The 26,820-nt window shown below is 59.4% G+C and overlaps 1 protein-coding gene across 1 annotated transcript; it reads right to left on the reverse strand.

Moving 5' to 3' along the window:
• LOC107051395 (uncharacterized threonine-rich GPI-anchored glycoprotein PJ4664.02-like) lies at positions 1-25,572 on the reverse strand. Its single transcript, XM_040657201.2, has 15 exons — positions 25,477-25,572; positions 22,816-23,155; positions 19,299-22,785; positions 15,065-19,268; positions 14,082-14,189; positions 13,465-13,592; positions 12,893-12,951; positions 12,186-12,257; positions 11,270-11,418; positions 10,421-10,489; positions 6,306-6,468; positions 3,975-4,121; positions 3,209-3,306; positions 1,036-1,091; positions 1-932 (listed from the first exon to the last, which is right to left on the reverse strand). The coding sequence occupies exons 1-15, from the start codon at positions 25,514-25,516 to the stop codon at positions 894-896; spliced, it is 9,159 nt and encodes a 3,052-aa protein (XP_040513135.1). The 5' UTR covers positions 25,517-25,572; the 3' UTR covers positions 1-893.
• Positions 25,573-26,820: the final 1,248 nt, after the last annotated feature.

The raw sequence follows: 26,820 nt of genomic DNA on the forward strand, positions 1-26,820 counted from the left end.
TTAAAGCCATTCATTAATTTATTGCATTAATAAATAATAAATAAGGGGGGAGGGGCACGGCCTGCGTGCAGATGTGGGGCGGACGTGAGGCAGATGTGGGGCAGAAGTGAGGTAGACAGGCAGTTATGGGGCAGTTATGGGGCAGTTGTGGGGCAGATGTGAGGCCGATGTGGGGCAGTTATGGGGCAGAAGTGAGGTAGACAGGCAGATGTGGGGCAGATGTGAGGCAGATGTGGGGCAGATAGGCAGCTACGGGGCAGATGTGGGGCAGAAGTGAGGTAGACAGGCAGCTATGGGGCAGTTATGGGGCAGATGTGAGGCAGATGTGAGGCAGACCGGCAGCTATGGGGCAGTTATGGGGCAGATGTGGGGCAGATGTGGGGCAGAAGTGAGGTAGACAGGCAGTTGTGGGGCAGATGTGAGGCAGATGTGGGGCAGACAGGCAGCTATGGGGCAGATGTGGGGCAGAAGTGAGGCAGACAGGCAGTTATGGGGCAGCTATGGGGCAGATGTGGGGCAGAAATGAGGCAGACAGGCGGTTGTGGGGCAGCTGTGGGGCAGAAGTGAGGCAGACAGGCAGATGTGGGGCAGACGCGAGGCAGACAGGCAGATGTGGGGCAGATGTGGGGTAGACGTGGGGCAGCTGTGGGGCAGAAGTGAGGCAGACAGGCAGTTATGGGGCAGATGTGGGGCAGGTGTGAGGCAGACAGGCAGCTATGGGGCAGTTATGGGGCAGATGTGGGGCAGATGTGGGGCAGAAGTGAGGCAGACAGGCAGTTATGGGGCAGAAGTGAGGCAGACAGGCAGTTGTGGGGCAGCTATGGAGCAGATGTGGGGCAGTTGTGGGGCAGACGAAGTTGTGGGTCCGGCTGCGGTTCCCCCATAGGGGGGGCTCAGAAGCGCGTGTGTACGGTGGGTCGGGCGATCTGCATCTGTGGGGTGGGAGGTGTGGGGTCAGCGGGGCCCCATAAGTGTGGGGCGCCGACCCCATAAGTGTGGGGCGCTGTGGGGTGGGGGTTTGGGGGGGGCACTCACCGGGACGGAGGTATTCACTGCGTCCAATGAGGGCGTGAAACTGCGAAGGGAGCAGCCTGGGGGGGATATGGGGTGGGGGTTATGGGGTGGTGGGGGGTTATGGGGTTATGGGGGGTTATGGGGTGGTGGGGGGTTATGGGGTTATGGGGGGTTATGGGGTGGTGGGGGGTTATGGGGTGGTGTGGGGTTATGGGGGGATATGGGGTGGTGTGGGGTGATAGGGGGTTATGGGGTGGTGGGGGGTTATGGGGGGATATGGGGGGATATGGGGTGATGGGGGCTATGGGGTGGTGGGGGGTTATGGGGTGGTGGGGGGTTATGGGGTTATGAGGGGATATGGGGGGGATATGGGGTGATAGGGGGCTATGGGGGGATGTGGGGTGATGGGGGCTATGGGGTGGTGTAGGGGCTATGGGGTTATGGGGGGATATGGGGTGATAGGGGGCTATGGGGTGGTGGGGGGTTATGGGGTTATGGGGGGTATGGGGGGGCTACGGGGTGGTGTGGGGTTATGGGGTGATGGGGGGGGATATGGGGTGATAGGGGGCTATGGGGTGGTGTGGGGTTATGGGGTGGTGTGGGGCTATGGGGTAATATGGGGCTATGGGGTGGTGTGGGGTTATGGGGTTATGGGGGGATATGGGGTGATAGGGGGCTATGGGGTGGTGTGGGGTTATGGGGTGGTGTGGGGATATGGAGTAATATGGGGCTATGGGGTGGTGTGGGGTTATGGGGTTATGGGGGGATATGGGGTGATAGGGGGCTATGGGGTGGTGGGAGGTATGGGGTTATGGGGTGATATGGGGTTGTGGGGTGCTGGAGGTTATGGGTTTATGGGGTTATGGGGTGGGGTTATGGGATGGTGTGGGGTTATGGGGGGGTATGGGGAGGTATGGGGGGGTTATGGGGCGCTATGGGGCACTGTGGGTCAGTTATGGGGCGCTATGGAGCTCTATGAGGTGCTATGGGACTCTATGGATCTCTATGTGTCCCTATGGATCTCTATGTGTCTCTATGGGGCAGTTATGGGGCGGTTATGGGTCTCTATGTGTCTCTATGTGTCCCTATGACTTTCTATGTGTCTCTATGGGGCAGCAATGGGGCAGCAATGGGGCAGTTATGGGTCTCTATGTGTCCCTATGGCTCTCTATGTGTCTCTATTGGGCAGTTATGGGGCGCTGTGGCTCTCTATGTGTCTCTATGTGCCCCTATGGGGCAGTTAAGGGGTGGTTATGGGGCGGTTATGGGGCAGTTATGGGGCGGTTATGGCTCTCTATGGCTCTCTATGTGTCTCTATGTGTCTCTTTGTGTCTCTATGGCTCTCTATGTGTCTCTATGGGGCAGTTATGGGGCAGTTATGGGGCAGCTGTGGGGCAGTTATGGCTCTCTATGGCTCTCTATGTGTCCCTATGTGTCTCTATGTGTCTCTATGGGGCGGTTATGGGGCGGTTATGGGGTGGCTATGGGGCAGTTATGGGGTGGTTATGGGGCGCTATGGGGCAGTTATGGCTCTCTATGTGTCTCTATGTGTCTCTATGTGTCCCTATGTGTCTCTATGTGTCTCTATGGGGCAGTTAAGGGGCAGTTATGGGGTGGTTATGGGGCGGTTATGGGGCAGTTCTGGGGCGGTTATGGGGCGCTATGGGGCGCTATGTGTCTCTATGTGTCTGTGTGTCTCTATGTGTCCCTATGGCTCTCTATGTGCCCCTATGGGGCAGTTAAGGGGCAGTTAAGGGGTGGTTATGGGGCTGTTATGGGGCGCTATGGGGCGCTATGGGGCGCTATGGGGCAGTTATGGGGCAATTATGGGGCGGTTATGGGGCGGTTATGGCTCTCTATGTGTCTCTATGTGTCTCTATGGGGCGGTTATGGGGCAGTTAAGGGGCGGTTATAGGGCGGTTATGGGGCGGTTATGGGGCAGCTATGGGGCGCTATGGGGCAGTTATGGGGCAATTATGGGGCGGTTATAGGGCGGTTATGGGGCGGTTATGGGGCGGCTATGGGGCAGTTATATGGCGGTTATGGCTCTCTATGTGTCTCTATGTGTCTCTATGTGTCCCTATGGCTGTCTATGTGCCCCTATGGGGCAGTTAAGGGGCGGTTATGGGGCTGTTATGGGGCGGTTATGGGGCAGCTATGGGGCGCTATGGGGCGCTATGGGGCGCACCCCCACCTGCGGCGCTGTTGCGGTACGCGAAGCCGTCGGGGGAGGGCCACGCGGCGGAGTCCAACTCGTACCAATGGGCGCCGTCGGAGGGGGGCGCTGCGGATCTGTGGGGCGGTTATGGGGGACCCCAAAGCCGTCAGTCCACTGCGGGGCCACTGCCGACCCCACGGATCGCTGCGCTCACCCCATAACCCGTAACCCATCACCCCTAACCCCATAACCCATAACCCCATAACCCTTAACCCCATAACCCATAACCCCATAACCCGTAACCCATCACCCATAACCCCATAACCCCATCACCCATAACCCCATAACCCTATAACCCCATAACCCATAAACCCATAACCCGTAACCCATAACCCATAACCCCATAATACAGAACCCCATAGCCCATAACCCATAACCCTATAACCCCATAACCAACCCCATAACCCATAACCCCATAACCAACCCCATAACCCATAACCCCATAACCCCATAACCCATAACCCTATAACCCCATAACCCATAACCATAACCCCATAACCAACCCCATAAGCCTATAACCCCATAAACAATCCCATAACCCCATCACCAACCCCATAACCCATAACCCCATAACCCCATAATCCATAACTCCATAACCCCATACCAACCCCATAGCTCCATACCAACCCCATACTAACCCCAAAGCGCCATACCAACCCCATAATAACCCCACAGACCCCATAACCCCATACCAACCCCATAATAACCCCATAATAACCCCACAGCCCCCATAACCCCACACCTCGCCCTCCTCCTGAGCAGCAGCGCTGTGAGTGCGGCGCAGAGCAGCAGCAGAAGGGCCGCCAGCAGTCCCAGCCCGAAGCCCACTTTGCTGACCCGTCCCGTGCAGCGCTGCCCCGCGTACCAATAGAGGGCGCCGTCCCAACACCTGAGGGGCAGTATGGGGGGTTATGGGGGGTTATGGGGTCGGGGGGGTTATGGGGGGTTATGGGGTCGGGGGGGGTTATGGGGGGTTATGGGGTCAGGGGGGTTATGGGGGGTTATGGGGTCTGTGGGGGTTATGGGGGGTTATGGGGTCGGGGGGGGTTATGGGGGGTTATGGGGTCAGGGGGGTTATGGGGGGTTATGGGGTCTGTGGGGGTTATGGGGGGTTATGGGGTCAGGGGGGGGTTATGGGGTCAGGGGGGTTATGGGGTCAGGGGGGTTATGGGGGGTTATGGGGGGTTATGGGGTCGGGGGGGGTTATGGGGGGTTATGGGGTCAGGGGGGTTATGGGGTCGGGGGGGGTTATGGGGTCTGTGGGGGTTATGGGGGGTTATGGGGTCTGTGGGGGTTATGGGGTCAGGGGGGGTTATGGGGTCGGGGGGGGTTATGGGGGGTTATGGGGTCAGGGGGGGTTATGGGGCGTTATGGGGTCGGGGGGGGTTATGGGGTCAGGGGGGGTTATGGAGGGTTATGGGGGGTTATGGGATCAGGGGGGGTTATGGGGTGTTATGGGGTCGGGGGGGGTTATGGGGTCAGGGGGGGGTTATGGGGGGTTATGGGGTCGGGGGGGGTTATGGGGTCAGGGTGGTTATGGGGGGTTATGGGGTCGGGGGGGGTTATGGGGTCAGGGGAGTTATGGGAGGTTATGGGGTCAGGGGGGGTTATGGGGTCAGGGGGGGGTTGTGGGGGGTTATAGGGGGTGGGGGGCCAGGGGGGTTATGGGGTCAGGGGAGTTATGGGGGGTTATGGGGCCCGGGGGGATGAATGGGGTCAGTGGGGATGAATGGGGGTCAGTGGGGATCAATGGCGGTCAATGGGAGTATGGCATCAATGGGGATGAATGGGGTCAGTGGGGATGAATGGGGTCAGTGGGGGTATGGCGTCAATGGGGATGAATGGGGTCAGTGGGGATGAATGGGGTCAGTGGGGATCAGTGGGGTCAGTGGGGATCAGTGGGGTCAATGGGGTTATGGGGCCCCGCTGTGGGGCCGGCACTCATTGGCAGTGCAGCCCCCCAATCCTATGGGCTATTATGGGATGTGGGACCCCAATCCTATGGGCTATTATGGGATGTGGGACCCCAACCCTATGGGCTATTATGGGATGTGGGACCCCAACCCTATGGGCTATTATGGGATGTGGGGCCCCAATTCTATGGGCTATTATGGGATGTTGGGGACCCCATGTGACCTCTGGGCTATTATGGGATGTGCCCCGCTGTGGGTCGGCACTCACTGGCAGTGCAGCCCCCCAACCCTATGGGCTATTATGGGATGTGGGACCCCAACCCTATGGGCTATGATGGGATGTTGGGGACCCCAACCCTATGGGCTATTATGGGACGTTGGGACCCCAACCCTATGGGCTATTATGGGATGTGGGACCCCCATGTGACCTCTGAACTATGATGGGATGTGGGACCCCAACCCTATGGGCTATTATGGGATGTGGCCCCGCTGTGGGGCCAGCACTCATCTGCAGTGCAGCCCCCCAATCCTATGGGCTGTTATGGGATGCGGGACCCCAATCCTATGGGCTATGATGGGATGTGGGACCCCCAACCCTATGGGCTATTATGGGATGTGGAGCCCCCATGTGACCTCTGGACTATTATGGGATGTGCCCCGCTGTGGGGTCGGCACTCACTGGCAGTGCAGCCCCCCAACCCTATGGGCTATTATGGGATGTGGGACCCCAATCCTATGGGCTACGATGGGACGTCGGGACCCCAACCCTATGGGCTATTATGGGATGTTGGGGACCCCAACCCTATGGGCTATTATGGGATGTTGGGAACCCCAACCCTATGGGCTATTATGGGATGTGGGACCCCAACCCTATGGGCTACGATGGGACGTTGGGACCCCAATCCTATGGGCTATTATGGGATGCTGGGGACCCCAATCCTATGGGCTATTATGGGATGTTGGGGACCCCACGTGACCTCTGGACTATTATGGGATGTGCCCCGCTGTGGGTCGGCACTCACTGGCAGTGCAGCCCCCCAACCCTATGGGCTATGATGGGACGTCGGGACCCCAATCCTATGGGCTATTATGGGATGCTGGGGACCCCACGTGACCTCTGGGCTATTATGGGATGTGCCCCGCTGTGGGTCGGCACTCACTGGCAGTGTGGGCCGGCGGTGGACACCCTGCAGTGGCCGCTGTTGCAGTCGATGGTGTGGGCGGTGTTGGGGGCGCAGGCGGTGACGCAGCGCACGGTGGGGCCCGAAGTGACGGCGTAGTAAAAGGGCTGGAAGCCAACGGGGGCCAACGAGGAGCACAGAGCTGTGGGGTTATAGGGCGGTTATAGGGTCAGCTGGGGGGTTATGGGGTCAGCAGGGGGGTTATGGGGTCAGGGGGGTGTGGGGTTATGGGGGGTGATGGCGGAGTAAAAGGGCTGGAAGCCAACGGGGGCCAACGAGGAGCACAGAGCTGTGGGGTTATAGGGCGGTTATAGGGTCAGCTGGGGGGTTATGGGGTCAGCAGGGGGGTTATGGGGTCAGGGGGGTGTGGGGTTATGGGGGGTGATGGCGGAGTAAAAGGGCTGGAAGCCAACGGGGGCCAACGAGGAGCACAGAGCTGTGGGGTTATAGGGCGGTTATAGGGTCAGCTGGGGGGTTATGGGGTCAGCTGGGGGGTTATGGGGTCAGGGGGGTGTGGGGTTATGGGGGGTGATGGCGGAGTAAAAGGGCTGGAAGCCAACGGGGGCCAACGAGGAGCACAGAGCTGTGGGGTTATAGGGCGGTTATAGGGTCAGCTGGGGGGTTATGGGGTCAGCAGGGGGGTTATGGGGTCAGGGGGGTGTGGGGTTATGGGGGGTGATGGCGGAGTAAAAGGGCTGGAAGCCAACGGGGGCCAACGAGGAGCACAGAGCTGTGGGGTTATAGGGCGGTTATAGGGTCAGCTGGGGGGTTATGGGGTCAGCTGGGGGGTTATGGGGTCAGCTGGGGGGTTATGGGGGGTAATGGGGTCAGGGGGGACAGTGGGGTTACTGGGGGGGGACGGCATAGTAAAAGGGCTGGAAGCCAATGGGGGCCAACGAGGAGCACAGAGCTGTGGGGTTATAGGGGGGTTATAGGGTCAGCTGGGGGGTTATGGGGTCAGCAGGGGGGTTATGGGGTGGGTTATGGGGTTATGGGGTCAGGGGGGTGTGGGGTTATGGGGGGTGATGGCGGAGTAAAAGGGCTGGAAGCCAACGGGGGCCAACGAGGAGCACAGAGCTGTGGGGTTATAGGGCGGTTATAGGGTCAGCTGGGGGGTTATGGGGTCAGCAGGGGGGTTATGGGGTCAGGGGGGTGTGGGGTTATGGGGGGTGATGGCGGAGTAAAAGGGCTGGAAGCCAACGGGGGCCAACGAGGAGCACAGAGCTGTGGGGTTATAGGGCGGTTATAGGGTCAGCTGGGGGGTTATGGGGTCAGCTGGGGGGTTATGGGGTCAGCTGGGGGGTTATGGGGGGTAATGGGGTCAGGGGGGACAGTGGGGTTACTGGGGGGGGACGGCATAGTAAAAGGGCTGGAAGCCAATGGGGGCCAACGAGGAGCACAGAGCTGTGGGGTTATAGGGGGGTTATAGGGTCAGCTGGGGGGTTATGGGGTCAGCAGGGGGGTTATGGGGTGGGTTATGGGGTTATGGGGTCAGGGGGGTGTGGGGTTATGGGGGGTGATGGCGGAGTAAAAGGGCTGGAAGCCAACGGGGGCCAACGAGGAGCACAGAGCTGTGGGGTTATAGGGTGGTTATAGGGTCAGCTGGGGGGTTATGGGGTCAGCTGGGGGGTTATGGGGTTATGGGGTCAGGGGGGTGTGAGGTTATGGGAGATAATAGGGTGAGGGGAGGTGACGGTGTGGTAAAAGGGCTGGAAGCCAACGGGGGCCAACGAGGAGCACAGAGCTGTGGGGTTATAGGGCGGTTATAGGGTCAGCTGGGGGGTTACGGGGTCAGCTGGGGGGTTATGGGGTTATGGGGTCAGGGGGGTGTGGGGTTATGGGGGGTGACGGCGTAGTAAAAGGGCTGGAAGCCAACGGGGGCCAACGAGGAGCACAGACCTGTGGGGTACAGGTATGGGGTTATGGGGTCAGCTGGGGGGTTATAGGGTCAGCATTGGGGTTACGGGGTCAGCAGGGGGGTTATGGGGTTATGGGGTCAGGGGGGTGTGGGGTTATGGGGGGTGACGGCGTGGTAAAAGGGCTGGAAGCCAATGGGGGCCAACGAGGAGCACAGAGCTGTGGGGTTATGGGGGGGTTATAGGGTCAGCTGGGGGGTTACGGGGTCAGCAGGGGGGTTATGGGGTGGGTTATGGAGTTATGGGGTTATGGGGTCAGGGGGGTTATGGGGTTATGGGAGGTGATGGCGTGGTAAGAGGGCTGGAAGCCAATGAGGAGCACAGAACTGTGGGGGACATGGTGTGGGGTTATGGGGTCAGCAGGGGGGTTATGGGGTGGGTTATGGGGTTATGGGGTCAGGGGGTGTGAGGTTATGGGGGATAATAGGGTGAGGGGAGGTGACGGTGTGGTAAAAGGGCTGGAAGCCAACGGGGGCCAACGAGGAGCACAGAGCTGTGGGGTTATAGGGGGGTTATAGGGTCACCTGGGGGGTTACGGGGTCAGCAGGGGGGTTATGGGGTCAGCAGGGGGGTTATGGGGTTATGGGGTCAGGGGGGTGTGAGGTTATGGGAGATAATAGGGTGAGGGGAGGTGATGGCGGAGTAAAAGGGCTGGAAGCCAACGGGGGCCAACGAGGAGCACAGAGCTGTGGGTTATGGGGGGGTTATAGGGTCAGCTGGGGGGTTATGGGGTCAGCAGGGGGGTTATGGGGTCAGCTGGGGGGTTATGGGGTCAGCTGGGGGGTTATGGGGGGTAATGGGGTCAGGGGGGACAGTGGGGTTACTGGGGGGGGACGGCATAGTAAAAGGGCTGGAAGCCAACGGGGGCCAACGAGGAGCACAGAGCTGTGGGGTTATAGGGGGGTTATAGGGTCAGCTGGGGGGTTACGGGGTCAGCAGGGGGGTTATGGGGTTATGGGGTCAGGGGGGTGTGGGGTTATGGGGGATAATAGGGTGAGGGGAGGTGACGGTGTGGTAAAAGGGCTGGAAGCCAACGGGGGCCAACGAGGAGCACAGAGCTGTGGGGTTATAGGGCGGTTATAGGGTCAGCTGGGGGGTTATGGGGTCAGCTGGGGGGTTATGGGGTCAGCTGGGGGGTTATGGGGGGTAATGGGGTCAGGGGGGACAGTGGGGTTACTGGGGGGGGCCGGCATAGTAAAAGGGCTGGAAGCCAATGGGGGCCAACAAGGAGCACAGAGCTGTGGGGTTATAGGGGGGTTATAGGGTCAGCTGGGGGGTTATGGGGTCAGCAGGGGGGTTATGGGGTTATGTGGTCAGGGGGGTGTGGGGTTATGGGAGATAATAGGGTGAGGGGAGGTGATGGCGGAGTAAAAGGGCTGGAAGCCAACGGGGGCCAACGAGGAGCACAGAGCTGTGGGGTTATGGGGCGGTTATAGGGTCAGTAGGGGGGTTATGGGGTTATGGGGTCAGGGGGGTGTGGGCTTATGGGAGATAATAGGGTGAGGGGAGGTGACGGTGTGGTAAAAGGGCTGGAAGCCAACGGGGGCCAACGAGGAGCACAGAGCTGTGGGGTTATAGGGGGGTTATAGGGTCAGCTGGGGGGTTATGGGGTCAGCAGGGGGGTTATGGGGTGGGTTATGGGGTTATGGGGTCAGGGGGGACAGTGGGGTTATGGGAGGTGATGGCAAAGTAGAAGGGCTGGAAGCCAACAGGGGCCAACGAGGAGCACAGAGGTTATGGGGGGGTTATAGGGTCAGCTGGGGGGTTATGGGGTCAGCAGGGGGGTTATGGGGTGGGTTATGGGGTTATGGGGTCAGGGGGGTGTGGGGTTATGGGGGGTGATGGTGGAGTAAAAGGGCTGGAAGCCAATGGGGACCAACGAGGAGCACAGAGCTGTGGGGTTATAGGGCGGTTATAGGGTCAGCTGGGGGGTTATGGGGTCAGCAGGGGGGTTATGGGGTCAGAGGTGTTATGGGGTCAGCAGGGGGGTTGCAGGGTTATGGGGGGGTATGGGGTTGTGGGGTGGGTTATGGGGTCATGGGGTTGTGGGGATTGTGAGGTTATGGGGCAATGGGGTCAGGGTTGGGGGTTGAGTTTGGGGTTTAGGGGGTCGGGGTGGGGTTTGGGGTTTGTGGTGGGGTTTGGGATTTGGGGTTTGGGGTCGGGGTGGGCGCTCACCATCCAAGGATTTTGTGGGGGTCAGTCCTGACACAATGGGGTCCGGCGACACCGTGAGGCAAAGGACGGCTGTGGGGGGGGGACAGTGGGGTCAGGGGGGACACAGTGGGGTTGGGGGGGGCCGTATGGGGCCTTATGAGGTCATATGGGGTCATGTAGGGCTATGCGGGGCAATACGGGGCCATCGGGGACCATATGGGGCCAATATGGGGCCAATATGGGGCCAATATGGGGCCATATACGGCCATTGGGGGCCATATGGGGACGCTGGGGGCAATATGGGGCCATGTAGGGCCATGTGGGGCCATATGGGTCTATATAGGGCCACACTGGGACAACGGGGGCCATATGGGGCCATGTGAAGCCGTATGGGGACACTGGGGACCATATGGGCCCATATGGGACCACTGGAGCCCATTGGAGGCCATATGGGGCCATATAGGGCCATACAGGGATATATAGGGCCCTATGGGGCGCTATGGGGCCGTGACCCACATGTGTTGTGCTGGCAGTCCCCCTGGCTGCTCTCAGTCTCCCAGAGCCATATGGGGCCATGTGAAGCCATATGGGGATATTGGAGGCCATATGGGGCCATATGGGACCATATAGGGATATATAGGGCCTTATGGGGCGCTATGGGGCCGTGACCCACATGTGTTGTGCTGGCAGTCCCCCTGGCTGCTCTCGGTCTCCCAGAGCCATATGGGGCCATGTGAAGCCATATGGGGATATTGGAGGCCATATGGGACCATATAGGGCCATACAGGGATATATAGGGCCATATAGGGCCATACAGGGATATATAGGGCCCTATGGGGCGCTATGGGGCGCTATGGGGCCGTGACCCACATGTGTTGTGCTGGCAGTCCCCCTGGCTGCTTTCGGTCTGGCGGAGTTTCTCCACCAGAGCTGCGGTGACCCCATTGAGCTCCGCGGTGACATTGGGGCCGGCGGTGTCGGTGCTGACGACGACCTCATGGGCCACCACCACCCCGACCCTATAAACGGCAACGGGGAGCGGTGAGGGATCCCCACCCCAAAGGTGGGCCCACCCCAAATCCCAAACCCCAAATCCCAAACCCTAAACCCAACCCCAGATCCCAAATCCTGAACCCTAACCCCAAACCCTAAACTCTAAACCCAACCCCAGACCCCAAATCCTAAACACCAACCCCAAACCCTAAACCCCAACCCCAAACCCCAAATCCAAAACCCTAAAACCATCCCCAAACCCCAAACCCTAAACCCAAACCCCAAATCCTAAACCCAAACCAAAAACCCAAATCCGAAACCCAACCGCAAACCCCGACCCTATAAACGGCAACGGGGAGCGGTGAGGGATCCCCACCCTAAAGGTGGGCCCACCCCAAACCCCAAATCCCAAACCCCAAATCCCAAACCCCAAATCCTAAACCCTAAACCCAACCCCAGACCCCAAATCCTAAACCCCAACCCCAAACCCCAAATCCAAAACCCCAAATCCATCCCCAAACCCAACCCTAAGCCTGACCCCAAATCCATCCCCAAATCCATCCCCAACCCCAACCCCAACCCCAAATGTGACCCCAAATCCATCCCCAAACCCAACCCCACAACCACATCTCCTCCCCCCATTTATGGGTCACTTTACGACCCCTGACCCCAAAAATCGGGGGTTTTTCACCCATTTTCGGGCCCCCCGACCCCAAAGCCCCACCACCCCAAAACCCCACAACCTCAAAACCCCAAACTGCCCCTTTTTCCCCCACTTTTGGGGTCACTTTACCCAAAATTGGTGTCCCTCCGAACACGGGATCCGCTTATAGGGCCGCGACCGCTCAGTGCTGTGGTGACGGGGCTGCAAGGAGAGAATGTGATCCCAAATCTGACCCCAAACCCAAACCCGACCCCAAATCCAACCCCAAATCCAAATCTGACCCCAAATCTGACCCCAAATCCAAATCCGACCCCAAATCTGACCCCAAACTCCAATCCAACCCCAAATCTGACCCCAAACCCCAATCTGACCCCAAATCCGACCCCAAATCCGGCCCCAAACCCAAAACCAACCCCAAATCCAACCCCAAACCCCAATCCGACCCCAAATCCAACCCCAAATCTGACCCCAAACCTAAACCTGACCCCAAATCCGACCCCAGACCCCAATCCGACCCCAAATCCGATCCCAAGCCCAATCCGACCCCAAATCCATCCCCAACCCCATCCCCGACCCCAAATCCACCCCCAGCCCCAATCCCAATCCCATCCCTGACCCCAAAGCCGACCCCAAATCCATCCCCAGCCCCAACGCCATCCCCGACCCCAAATCCATCCCTATCCCCGACCCCAAAGCCGACCCCAAATCCCTACCAAACCCCAACCCCATCCCTGACCCCAAAGCCAACCCAAATCCATCCCCAACCCCATCCCCGACCCCAAAGCCGACCCCAAAGCCAAACCCCGCCCCCAAAGGCGCCCCCATAGCGCCCCCACCTGAGGCCGACGATGACGACGCCCTCATAGCCGGGAACGTCCCCATAGATCTTCCTGACCTGCGGGGCGAGAAACGAAAGTGAAACCGGAAGTGGCGCCCCCACACAACCGGAAGTGATCCCGGAGCGGACGTGGAAACCCCCCAAACCGGAAGTGAACCCTCAAACCGGAAGTCGTGACCCCCCATAACGGAAGGGACCCTCAAAAGATAGAATGGCGCCCTCAAAAAAACAGCAGTGACACCGCAACCCGTGGAAGTGACGCCCTAAACAGGAAGTGGCACCCCCAAAACCGGAAGGGACCCCCCCAAAACCAGGAAGTGACGCCCCAACCACCGGAAGTGGCTCCCATAAACCAGAATGACGCCCCAAAAACCAGAAGTGACGCCGCAACCGGTGGAAGCGACGCCCCAACGTCCGGGAGTGACCCCCTCCCCAAAACCAGAAGTGACACCCCCAAAACCGGAAGCGACACCCCCAAAACCGGAAGCGGCACCCCCAAAACCGGAAGCGGCACCCCCAAGCACCGGAAGTGGCGCCCCAATCTCCTCCCTCCCACGCTGTGGCTCTCACCTCCTTCCGGAAGTGCTCCCCGAACTCGCGGTACACTTCTGACTGTTGGTCCTCCATCTCCGTGGTGTAGTTGAAGTTGGTGATGGTGACCACCAGCTCTGCCACCGCCACCGTGCCAATGGAGGATGCTGTGGGGAGAGGGGGGTTGGTCCTCCGGGGCTGGGGGGGGGCGGGGGTGGGGAGAGAGGAGGAGGAAGAGGAGGAAGAGGAGTTGGAAGAGGAGGAGGAAGAGGAGGATGAAGAGGAGGAGGAGGAGGAGGAGGAAGAGGAGGAAGAGAAGGACAAGGAGGAGGAAGAAGAGGAGGAAGAGGAGGAGGAGGAGGAGGAGGAAGAGGAGGAACAGGACTTGGAAGAAGAGGAGGAAGAGGAAGAGGAGGATGAAGAGGAGGAGGAGGAGAAGGAGGATGAGGAAGAGGAGGATGGAGAGAAGGATGAGGATGAGGAGGAAGAAGAGGGGGAAGAGGAGGAGGAAGAAGAATAGGAAGAGGAGGAGGAGGAGGAAAAGGAAGAGGCAGAAGAGGAGGATGAAGAGGAAGAGGAAGAGGAGTTGGAAGAGGAAGAGGAAGAGGAGGAAGAAGGAGAGGGAGAGGAAGAGGAAGAGGGGCGGAAGCACTCACAGACGGAGGTGTCGATGACGTCGGTGGGGAACTCGCATTGGGGGCCGTAATAGTCGGAGAGGCAGAGGCACTTAATGCCGTCGTGGGTGCCACCATTGTAACACACACCTGGGGGGACAAAGGGGGTCAGGGGGGGACAGCGGGGTGACACGCGGTGACAGGAGAGAGGAGGTGACACGGGGGGGACATCATGGAGGGGACCTTGGGGACATCGTGAGGTATGGGGGTGACATGGGGGGACATCATGGAGGAGAATGGGGGTGACATTGGGGGACATCATGGAGGGGACCAGAGGTGACACATGGGGACATCTTGGGGTATGGGGGTGACATGGGGGGACATCATGGAGGAGAATGGGGGGGACATTGGGGGACATCATGGAGGAGAATGGGGATGACACGGGGGGACATCATGGAGGATGGGGGTGACACGAGGGGGGGGCGTCAGCCAGAAGTGGGGAGGGGACAGAGGTGACAGCGGGGCAGAGGTGACCATAGGGTGGAGGTGACAATGGGGTGGAGGCGGCCATAGGGCGGAGGTGGCCATAAGGTGGAGGTGACCGTGGGGGGGAGGTGACAATGAGGTGGAGATGGCAGTTGGGGGGGAGGTGACAGTGGGGGGGAGGTGGCAATGAGGGGGAGGTGACAGTGGGGTGGAGGTGGCCATGGGGTGGAGGTGACAGTGGGGGGGAGATGGCAATGAGGGGGAGGTGACAACGGGGTGGAGGTGACAATGGGTGGAGGTGGCAATGAGGGGGAGGTGGCAATGAGGGGGAGGTGACAGTGGGGTGGAGGTGACAGTGGGAGGGAGGTGGCAATGGGGCAGAGGTGACAACGGGGTGGAGGTGACAATGGGTGGAGGTGGCAATGAGGGGGAGGTGGCAATGAGGGGGAGGTGACAGTGGGGTGGAGGTGACAGTGGGTGGAGGTGGCAATGAGAGGGAGGTGACAGTGGGGTGGAGGTGACAATGGGGTGAAGCTCACCTGAAGGGGTGGTGACGACGGGGGTGGTGACAGCTGTAGAGGTGACATCAGTGGGGGTGACGATAGTAGAGGTGGAACCCGTGGGGGTGACAGCAGTGGAGGTGACATTGGTGGGGGTGACAGCAGTGGAGGTGACGTCTGTTGGGGTGACAGCAGTGGAGGTGACATTTGTGGGGGTGGTGGCAGTGGCGGTGACAACAGATGAGGTGACGTCTGTTGGGGTGACAGCAGTGGAGGTGGCATCAGTGGGGGTGACAGCTGTGGGGGTGACATCAGTGGGGGTGACGACAGTAGAGGTGGCATCCGTGGTGGTGACAGCAGATGAGGTGACATCAGTGGAGGTGATGGCAGTGGTGGTGACAGCAGATGAGGTGACATCAGTGGAGGTGACATCAGTGGGGGTGACAACAGTAGAGGTGGCATCAGTGGAGGTGACAGCAGTGGAGGTGACATCAGTGGAGGTGACATCAGTGGGGGTGACAACAGTAGAGGTGGCATCAGTGGAGGTGACAGCAGTGGAGGTGACAGCTGTGGGGGTGACGGCAGTGGAGGTGACATCAGTGGAGGTGGCATCGGAGGAGGTGATGGCAGTGGTGGTGACAGCAGATGAGGTGACATCAGTGGAGGTGACAGCAGTGGAGGTGGCATCTGTGGGGGTGACATCAGTGGAAGTGACACCAGAAGTGACATCAGTGGAGGTGATGGTTGTGTAGGTGACATCTGTGGGGGTGACAGCAGTGGAGGTGACATCGGTGGGGGTGACAGCAGAGGTGGTGCCTGTGGAGCTGACAGCTGTAGAGGTGACATCTGTGGGGGTGATGACAGTAGAGGTGGCATCAGTGGGGGTGACAGCAGTGGAGGTGACATCGGTGGGGGTGACGACAGTAGAGGTGGTATCAGTGGAAGTGACAGCAGTGGAGGTGACAGCTGTGGGGGTGACACTGCTGGAGGTGACACCACTGGAGGTGGCATCTGTAGAGGTGACAACAGTGGAGGTGGCATCAGTGGGAGTAACAGCTGTGGAGGTGACATCGGTAGAGGTGATGGCAGTGGTGGTGACAGCAGTGGAGGTGGCATCAGAGGAGGTGACAGCAGTGGAGGAGGTGGCAGTAGAGGTGACATCTGTGGGGGTGACAGTGGAGGTGGTTACAGCAGTGGAGGTGACAGCAGAGGAGGTGACATCTGGGGAGGTGACAGCAGTAGAAGTGACATCGGTGGTGGTGGCACCCGTGGAGGTGACAGCTATAGAGGTGACATCCGTGGAGGTGACATCCGTGGAGGTGACAGCAGTGGAGGTGACATCTGTGGGGGTGATGGCACTGGGGGTGACAGCTGTAGAGGTGACATCTGTGGGGGTGACAGCGGAGGTGGTTACAGCAGTGGAGGTGTCATCCGAGGAGGTGACAGCTGTGGAGGTGGCATCAGAGGTGACATCAGGGGAGGTGACAGCAGTGGAAGTGACATCTGTGGGGGTGGCTCCAGTGGAGGTGACATCGATGGTAGTGGCACCCGTGGAGGTGACAGCTGTAGAGGTGACATCTGTGGAGGTGACTCCAGTGGGGGTGACAGCAGTGGAGGTGACAGTAGTGGAGGTGATGTCTGTGGGGGTGACGGCAGTGGAGGTGACATCGGTGGGGGTGACAGCAGTGGAGGTGACAGCAGTGGGGGATGAGGTGGCAGTAGAGGTGACAGCTGTGGGGGTGACAGCGGAGGTGGTTACAGCAGTGGAGGTGGCATCAGAGGAGGTGTCAGCAGTGGAGGTGGCATCTGTGGGGGTGACAGCAGTGGAAGTGATGGCAGTAGAGGTGACAGCTGTGGGGGTGACAGCAGAGGTGGTTACAGCAGTGGAGGTGACAGCAGAGGAGGTGACATCTGGGGAGGTGACAGCAGTAGAAGTGACATCTGTGGGGGTGGCTCCAGTGGAGGTGACATCGATGGTGGTGGCACCCGTGGAGGTGACAGCAGTGGAAGTGACATCCGTGGAGGTGACTCCAGTGGGGGTGACAGTTGTGGAGGTGACATCTGTGGGGGTGATGGCACTGGGGGTGACAGCAGATGAGGTGGCTTCTGTAGGGGTGACAGCAGTGGAGGTGACATCCGAGGAGGTGACAGTTGTGAAGGTGGCATCAGAGGTGACATCTGGAGAGGTGACAGCAGTGGAGGTGACAGGAGAGGAGGTGACATCGGAGGTGGTGTCCACAGTGGAGGTGGCATCAGTAGAGGTGACATCAGGGGAGGTGACAGCAGTGGAGGTGACAGCTGTGGGGGTGGCTCCAGTGGAGGTGACATCGATGGTGGTGGCACCCGTGGAGGTGACAGCAGTGGAGGTGACATCCGTGGAGGTGACTCCAGTGGAGGTGACAGCTGTGGAGGTGACATGTGGGGAGGTGGCATCGGAGGAGGTGATGGCAGTGGTGGTGACAGCAGATGAGGTGGCATCTGTGGGGGTGACAGCAGTGGAGGTGATGGCAGTAGAGGTGACAACAGATGAGGTGACTTCAGTGGGGGTGACAGCAGTGGAGGTGACAGCAGAGGACGTGACACCACTGGAGGTGACAGTAGTGGAGGTGACTTCTGTTTGGGTGACGGCAGTGGAGGTGACAGCGGAGGAGGTGACATCGGTGGAGGTGACAGCAGTAGAAGTGACAGCAGTGGAGGTGACAGCTGTGGGGGTGACAGCAGAGGTGGTGATGGCAGTGGTGGTGACATCAGCGGAGGTGACAGCAGTGGAGGCGGTAGCAGAGTGGGTGACAGTGGAGGTTTCGCCTGTGGAGGTGACAGCAGTGGAGGTGGCATCTGTAGAGGTGACATCAGTGGAGGTGACATCGGTGGAGGTGACAGCAGAAGTGGTGCCTGTGGAGGTGACAGCTGTGGGAGTGGCATCCGTAGAGGTGACAGCAGTGGAGGTAACGCCAGAAGTGACATCAGTGGAGGTGATGGTTGTGTAGGTGACATCTGTGGGGGTGACAGCAGTGGAGGTGACATCGGAGGGGGTGACAGTGGAGGTGACATCTACAGTGGTGGCATCCGTGGGGGTGACAGCAGTTGAAGTGACATCGACGGTGGTAACACCAGCGGAGGTGGCCGTTGAGGTGACAGCCGTGGGGGTGACAGCCGTGGTGGTCTCATCAGTTGGGGGGACAGCAGTGGAGGTGACAGCAGCGGAGGTGACAGCTGAGGGGGTGACGTCAATGGTGGTGACATCTGTGGTGGTGCTACCCGTGGAGGTGACAGCTGTGGGGGTGACAGTGGAGGTGACATCGATAGTGGTGGTGGCATCTGAGGAGGTGGCAGCAGTTGAGGTGACATCTGTGGCGGTGGCTCCAGTGGTGGTGACGTCTGTAGAGGTGACAGCTGTGGTGGTGTCACCAGTGGAGGTGACAGCAGTGGAGGTGCCACCTGTAGAGGTGGCATCTGAGGTGGTGGCATCTGTGGAGGTGGCAGCTGTAGAGGTGACAGCTGTAGGGGTGACAGCAGTGGAGGTGACATCAATGGTGGTGGCACCGGTGGAGGTGGCAGCTGTGGAGGTGACATCTGGGGAGGTGACAGCAGTGGAGGTGGCATCAGAGGAGGTGACAGCAGTGGAGGAGGTGGCAGTAGAGGTGACATCTGTGGGGGTGACAGCAGAGGTGGTTACAGCAGTGGAGGTGACATCCGAGGAGGTGACAGCTGTGGAGGTGGCATCAGAGGTGACAGCAGTGGAGGTGACCGGAGAGGAGGTGACATCTGGGGAGGTGACAGCAGTGGTGGTGACATCGCTGGTGGTGCCACCCGTGGAGGTGACAGTCGTGGGAGTGACAGCAGTAGAGGTGGCATCTGTGGGGGTGACAGTGGAGGTGACAGCAGTGGAGGTGACATCTGTAGTGGTGGTGGCATCCATGGGGGTGACAGAAGTGGGGGTGACAGCAGTGGGGGTGACAATGGAGGTGACAGCAGTGGAGGTGACGTCGATGGTGGTGGCGGCTGTAGAGGTGACAGCTGTGGTGGTGCCACCAGTGGAGGTGACAGCAGTAGATGTGGCATCTGTGGAGGTGACAGCAGTGGAGGTGACAGCAGTGGAGGTGCCACCTGTAGAGGTGGCATCTGAGGTGGTGGCATCTGTGGAGGTGGCAGCTGTAGAGGTGACAGCTGTAGGGGTGACAGCAGTGGAGGTGACATCAATGGTGGTGGCACCGGTGGAGGTGGCAGCTGTGGAGGTGACATCTGGGGAGGTGACAGCAGAGGTGGTTACAGCAGTGGAGGTGACATCCGAGGAGGTGACAGCTGTGGAGGTGACAGCAGAGGAGGTGACATCTGGGGAGGTGACAGCAGTGGTAGTGACACCGATGGTGGTGGCACCCGTGGAGGTGACAGTCGTGGGAGTGACAGCAGTAGAGGTGGCATCTGTGGGGGTGACAGTGGAGGTGACAGCTGTGGAGGTGACATCTGTAGTGGTGGTGGCATCCATGGAGGTGACAGCAGTGGAGGTGGTGGCAGTTGAGGTGACATCTGTGGGGGTGACAGTGGAGGTGACAGCAGAGGAGGTGACATCGATGGTGGTGACGGCTGTAGAGGTGACATCTGTGGAGGTGCCACCAGTGGAGGTGACAGCAGTAGAGGTGGCATCTGAGGTGGTGGCATCTGTGGAGGTGGCAGCTGTAGAGGTGACCGCTGTGAGGGTGACAGTGGGGGTGACAGCAGTAGAGGTGGCATCCGTGGGGGTGACAGTGGAGGTGACAGCAGAGGAGGTGACATCGATGGTGGTGACAGCAGTAGAGGTGGCATCCGTGGGGGTGACGGTGGAGGTGACAGCAGTGGAGGTGACATCTGAAGTGGAGGTGACAGCAGTGGAGGTGACTTCAATGGTGGTGCCACCCGTGGGAGTGGCAGTGGAGGTGACACCAGAGGAGGTGGCATCTGTGGTGGGGACAGCAGTGGGGGTGACACCTATAGTGGTGGTGGCATCCGTGGAGGTGACAGCTGTAGAGGTGACAGCTGTGGGGGTGACATCGATGGTGGTGCCACCCGTGGAGGTGACAGTTGAGGTGTCAGCAGAGGAGGTGACAGCAGAGGAGGTGACAGTGGAGGTGACAGTGGAGGTGACAGCTGTGGAGGGGACAGCAGTGGAGGTGGCATCTGAGGTGGAGACAGCAGTGGAGGTGACATCAATAATGGTGGTGGCATCCGTGGAGGTGGCAGTGGAGGTGACAGCTGTGGTGGTGACAGTGGAGGTGACATCTGTGGGGGTGACAGCAGTGGAGGTGACATCGATGGTGGCGCCACCCGTGGAGGTGGCAGTTGAGGTGTCAGCAGGGGAGGTGACAGCTGTGGGGGTGACAGCGGAGGTGACAGCAGTGGAGGTGGCATCTGAGGTGGAGGTACCAATGGAGGTGACAGCAGAGGTGACATCGATAGTGGTGGCATCAGTGGAGGTGACAGCTGTAGAGGTGACAGTAGTGGCGGTGACAGTGGAGGTGACAGCAGAGGAGGTGGCATCTGTGGGGGTGGTGGCAGTTGAGGTGTCAGCAGAGGAGGTGACAGCAGAGGAGGTGACATCGGAGGTGGTGACAGCGGAGGTGACAGCAGTGGAGGTGGCATCTGAGGTGGAGACAGCAGTGGAGGTGACATCAATAATGGTGGTGGCATCCGTGGAGGTGGCAGTGGAGGTGACAGCTGTGGGGGTGACAGCAGTGGAGGTGACAGCAGTAGAGGTGGCATCTGAGGTGGTGGCATCTGTGGAGGTGGCAGCTGTAGAGGTGACCGCTGTGAGGGTGACAGTGGGGGTGACAGCAGTAGAGGTGGCATCCGTGGGGGTGACGGTGGAGGTGACAGCAGTGGAGGTGACATCTGATGGGGAGATGACAGCAGTGGAGGTGACTTCAATGGTGGTGCCACCCGTGGGAGTGGCAGTGGAGGTGACACCAGAGGAGGTGGCATCTGTGGTGGGGACAGCAGTGGGGGTGACACCTATAGTGGTGGTGGCATCCGTGGAGGTGACAGCAGTGGAGGTGACAGCTGTGGGGGTGACATCGATGGTGGTGCCACCCGTGGAGGTGACAGTTGAGGTGTCAGCAGAGGAGGTGACAGCAGAGGAGGTGACAGCTGTGGTGGTGACAGTGGAGGTGACAGCAGTGGGGGTGACAGCACTGGAGGTGACAGCGGTGGAGGTGACAGCAGTGGAGGTGGCATCTGAGGTGGAGGTACCAATGGAGGTGACAGCAGAGGTGACATCGATAGTGGTGGCATCAGTGGAGGTGACAGCTGTAGAGGTGACAGCTGTGGAGGTGACAGTGGAGGTGACAGCAGAGGAGGTGACAGCAGAGGAGGTGACATCGGAGGTGGTGACAGCGGAGGTGACAGCAGTGGAGGTGGCATCTGAGGTGGAGACAGCAGTGGAGGTGACATCAATAATGGTGGTGGCATCAGTGGAGGTGGCAGTGGAGGTGACAGCTGTGGTGGTGACAGTGGAGGTGACATCTGTGGGGGTGACAGCAGTGGAGGTGACACCGATGGTGGTGCCACCCGTGGAGGTGACAGTGGAGGTGTCAGCAGTGGAGGTGACAGCTGAGGTGGAGACAGCAGTGGAGGTGACAGCTGTGGGGGTGGTGGCGTCTGTGGAGGTGACAGCTGTGGAGGTGTCATCGGAGGGGGAGACAGCAGTGGAGGTGACAGTGGAGGTGACAGTGGAGGTGACAGTGGAGGTGACAGCAGAGGAGGGTCCTTCAGTTGTAGCAGAGGCTGAAGGGGACACTGATACGGTCAGGAGAGGGGTTGATGGGGGGACAGATGTGGAGGTGGCATCGGAGGTGGAGGTGACATCTGTGGGGGTGACAGTGGAGGTGACATCAATGGTGGAGACAGCAGTGGAGGTGACAGCAGTGGTGGCATCAGTAGAGGTGACATCGACGGTCGTGCCACCCGTGGAGGTGGCAGTTGAGGTGTCAGCTGTGGGGGTGACAGCAGAGGTGGTGACAGCAGTGGAGGTGAGAACAGAGGAGGGTCCTTCGGTTGTAGCAGAGGCTGAAGGGGACACTGATGGGGTCGAGGGAGGCGGTGATGGGGTCACATCAGTGGAGGTGACAGTGGAGGTGACAGTGGAGGTGACAGCAGAGGAGGGCCCCTCAGTTGTAGCAGACGCTGTAGTGGACACTGATGGGGTCAGGGGAGGGGTTGATGGGGGGACAGCTGTGGAGGGGACAGCAGAAGAGGTGGCATCTGTGGGGGTGGCAGCAGTGGAGGTGACAGCAGTGGAGGTGACATCTGAGGGGGAGACAGCAGTGGAGGTGACAGTGGAGGTGACAGTGGAGGTGACAGCAGTGGAGGGACCTTCAGTTGTAGCAGAGGCTGTAGGGGACACTGATGGGGTCGAGGGAGGGGGTGATGGGGTCACATCAGTGGAGGTGACAGTGGAGGTGACAGCAGAGGAGGTGGCATCTGTGGGGGTGACAGCGGAGGTGACAGCTGTGGTGGTGGCATCTGAGATGGAGACAGCAGTGGAGGTGACATCACTGGTGGTGGCATCCGTGGAGGTGACAGCAGTGGAGGTGTCAGCAGAGGAGGTGACAGCTGTGGGGGTGACAGCAGTGGAGGTGACAGCTGTTGAGGTGGCATCAGAGGAGGTTGAGCCCGTGGAGGTGACAGCAGTGGGGGTGACATCTGTTGGGGTGGCTCCATTGGGGGTGACAGCAGTGGAGGTGACATCTGAGGGGGTGACAGTGGAGGTGACAGCAGTGGAGGTGACAGCAGATACGGAGGCAGCAGTGGAGGTGACATCGCTGGTGGTGCCACCCGTGGGGGTGACCTCTGAGGAGGTGACATCTGAGGAGGTGACAGCAGCGGAGGTGACACTGCTGTGGGCCGACGGTGTCACCTCCATGGTGGTGACATCCATGGAGGTCCATGGAGGGGTGGGGGAACCCACGGAGGTCCCCCCTGTGGTGACAGAGGTCCGTGTGGAGGTGACATTGTCACTGGTGGTGACATTGTCACTGGTGGTGACATCATCAATGGAGGTGACATCAATGGAGGTGACATCAATGGAGGTGACATCAGTGGAGGTGACATCAGTGGTGGTGGCACTGAAGGTCTGTATTGTCACCGTCACTGCGATGGCTGCAGGAGAAGGCCACGTCAGGTCCCATTGTCCCCATCTGTCCCCATCTGTCCCCATTTTGGGGCCGTATTGCACCATTTTGGGGCCATTTGTCCCCATATGGGGACATATTGGGCCATTTGGGGGCCATTTGTCCCCATTTGTACCCATTTTGGGGCCATTTGGGGCCATATTGGGCCATTTGTCTCCATCTGTCCCCATCTGTCCCCATTTGTCCCCATTTTGGGGCCATTGGGGGCCATTTGTCCCCATATGGGGCCATATTGGGCCATTTGTCCCCATCTGTCCCCATTTTGGGGCCGTATTGCACCATTTTGGGGCCATTTGTCCCCATATGGGGACATATTGGGCCATTTGAGGGCCATTTGTCCCCATTTGTACCCATTTTGGGGCCATTTGGGGCCATATTGGGCCATTTGTCCCCACATGTCCCCATTTTGGGGCCATTTTTTCCCCGTATGGGGCCATATTGGGCCATTTTGGGGCCATTTGTCCCCATCTGTCCCCACTTGTCCCCATTTTGGGGACATTTGGGGCCATTTGTTCCCGTATGGGGTCATATTGGGCCATTTGTCTCCATCTGTCCCCATCTGTCCCCATTTGTCCCCATTTTGGGGCCATTGGGGGCCATTTGTCCCCATATGGGGCCATATTGGGCCATTTGTCCCCATCCGTCCCCATTTTGGGGCCATATTGCACCATTTTGGGGCCATTTGTCCCCATATGGGGACATATTGGGCCATTTTGGGGCCATTTGTCCCCATTTGTCCCCATTTTGGGGCCATTTGGGGCCATTTGTCCCCATATGGGGCCATATTGGGCCATTTTGGGGCCATTTGTCCACATTTATCCCTATTTGTCCCCATTTGTCTCCATTTTGGTGCCCTTTGGGGCCATTTGTCCCCATTGTCCCCATTTGGGGCCATGTGGGGCCATTTGTCCCCATTTGTGCCCATTTGTCCCCATTTTGGGCCATTTTTAGCCATATCTCCCCATTTTTCCCTCATTTCCCCCCATTTTTCCCCATTGTCCCCCATACCCATAATGTCCCCCCCACTGTTCCCATTGGCCCCATATCCCCAATGTCCCCATTGCCCCCCAATGTCCCCCATATCCCCAATACCCCCAATGTCCCCATAACCCCATTGTCCCCCCATTGTCCCCTGTGTAGCCCCCATTATCGCCATATCCCCACTGTCCCCACTGTCCCCATTATCCCCAACGTCCCCGTGACCCCATATCCCCATTGTCCCAATATCCCCAATGTCCCCATTGTCCCCAATGTCCCCATTGCCCCCCATAACCCCATTGTCCCCCCCACTGTCCCCATTATCCCCCATACCCCCAATAACCCCAATATCCCCATTGCCCCCAATACCCCCAATGCCCCCAATATCCCCATTGTCCCCATTGACCCCATTGCCCCCAATACCCCCAATGTCCCCCATTGCCCCCAATACCCCCAATTTCCCCCATATTCCCAATACCCCCAATGTCCCCCATACCCCAATATCCCCAATACCCCCAATGTCCCCCATTGCCCCCAAAGCCCCCAATGTCCCCATTGCCCCCAAGGATGTCCCCAATGTCCCCAATATCCCCCATTGCCCCCAATGTCCTCAATGTCCCCAAATATCCCCCATACCCCAATGTCCCCAATGTCCCCATTGGCCCCAATACCCCCAATACCCCCAATGTCCCCCAATGCTCTCAATGTCCCCCATATCCCCAGTACCCCCAATGTCCCCATTGGCCCCAATACCCCCAATGTCCCCATTGCCCCCAATGTCCCCATTGCCCCCCATATCCCCATTGTCCCCCCCACTGTCCCCATTATCCCCCATACCCCCAATAACCCCAATATCCCCCAATGTCCCCATTGCCCCCAATGTCCCCATTGCCCCCAATACCCCCAATGTCCCCAATGTCCCCCATTGCCCCCAAAGCCCCCAATGTCCCCATTGCCCATAATGCCCCCATTGCCTCCAATACCCCCCAATGTCCCCCATTGCCCCCAATGTCCCCAATGTCCCCATTGGCCCCAATACCCCCAGTGTCCCCATTGCCCCCAATGTCCCCAATGTCCCCCACTGCCCCCTATACTCCCAATACCCCCAATGTCCCCCAAAGCCCCCAAAGCCCCCAATGTCCCCATTGCCCCCAATACCCCCAATGTCCCCCATTGTCCCCAATGTCCCCCATACCCCCAATACCCCCAATGTCCGAATGTCCCCCAATACCCCCAATGTCCCCAATACCCCCAATCCCCCCAATGCCCCCAATGCCCCCCAAAGCCCCCCAATCCCCCCCCCTCCCCTACCTGCCAGCAGCCACCCCAGCCGTGCCCCCCCCGTCCCCATGGGGCGCTCCGCTGTGGGTGACGGTGATGGTGACGGTGACGGTGACAACGCGCCCCATCCGGGGTGACGACGGCCCTATATGAGCTCGGGGGGGGTGGGGGGGGGACGGGTGACGGGGAAGGGGACCTTTGTCCCCAAACAGTGGGGGAATGGGGATGCACCCACGGTGACACACGGTGACGTGTGGGGACAGGGCGAGGGAGGGGTGGGGACATCGATGGGGACAGTGGGGGGGGGGTGGGGGGGGACGGTGGGGACGTCGTTGGGGACGGGGGGATATGGGGACGTTGGGGGCAATGGGGGATATTGGGGTCAAAGGGGACATCATTGGGGATAGGGGGATATTGGGGACATTGGGGACATCATTGGGGATATGGGGATATTGGGGACATTGGGGACATCATTGGGGATAGGGGGACATTGGGGACCTTGGGGGCAATGGGGGATATTGGGGGCAATGGGGGATATTGGGGACAGTGGGGACATTGGGGGCAATGGGGTTATTGGGGACATCATTGGGGATATGGGGACATTGGGGGCATTGGGGGCAATGGGGACATTGGGGGCATCATTGGGGACATTGGGGACATTGGGGGATATTGGGGACATTGGGGACATCATTGAGGATATGGGGACATTGGGGACATTGGGGACATCATTGAGGATATGGGGTTATTGGGGACATTGGGGACATCATTGTGGATAGGGGGACATTGGGGACCTTGGGGGCAATGGGGGATATTGGGGGCAAGGGGGGATATTGGGGACATTGGGGTTATGGGGACATTGGGGACATCACTGGGGATAGGGGGATATGGGGGGACATTGGGGACATTGGGGTTATGGGGACATTGGGGACATCATTGGGGATATGGGGACATTGGGGACATTGGGGACATCATTGGGGATATGGGGATATGGGGACATTGGGGGTATTGGGGACGTTGGGGACATCATTGAGGATATGGGGATATGGGGTCGTGGGGGACATTGGGGACATTGGGGTTATGGGGACATTGGGGACATCATTGGGGATAGGGGGACATGGGGGACATGGGGGACATTGGGGGCAATGGGGGATATTGGGGACATTGGGGACATCATTGGGGATATGGGGACATCATTGGGGATAGGGGGCAATGGGGTCAAAGGGGACGTTGGGGACCTCATTGGGTGTATGGGGTCGTTGGGGACATTGGAGACATTGGGGACACTGAGAGTAATGGGGGACATTGGGGACATTGGGGACATTGGGGACATCTTTGGGGATATGGGGGCAATGGGGTCAAAGGGGACATTGGGGA

Source organism: Gallus gallus, unplaced genomic scaffold (genome assembly GCF_016699485.2).
Source record: "Gallus gallus isolate bGalGal1 unplaced genomic scaffold, bGalGal1.mat.broiler.GRCg7b scaffold_60, whole genome shotgun sequence".
In the NCBI taxonomy this organism is placed as follows: domain Eukaryota; kingdom Metazoa; phylum Chordata; class Aves; order Galliformes; family Phasianidae; genus Gallus; species Gallus gallus.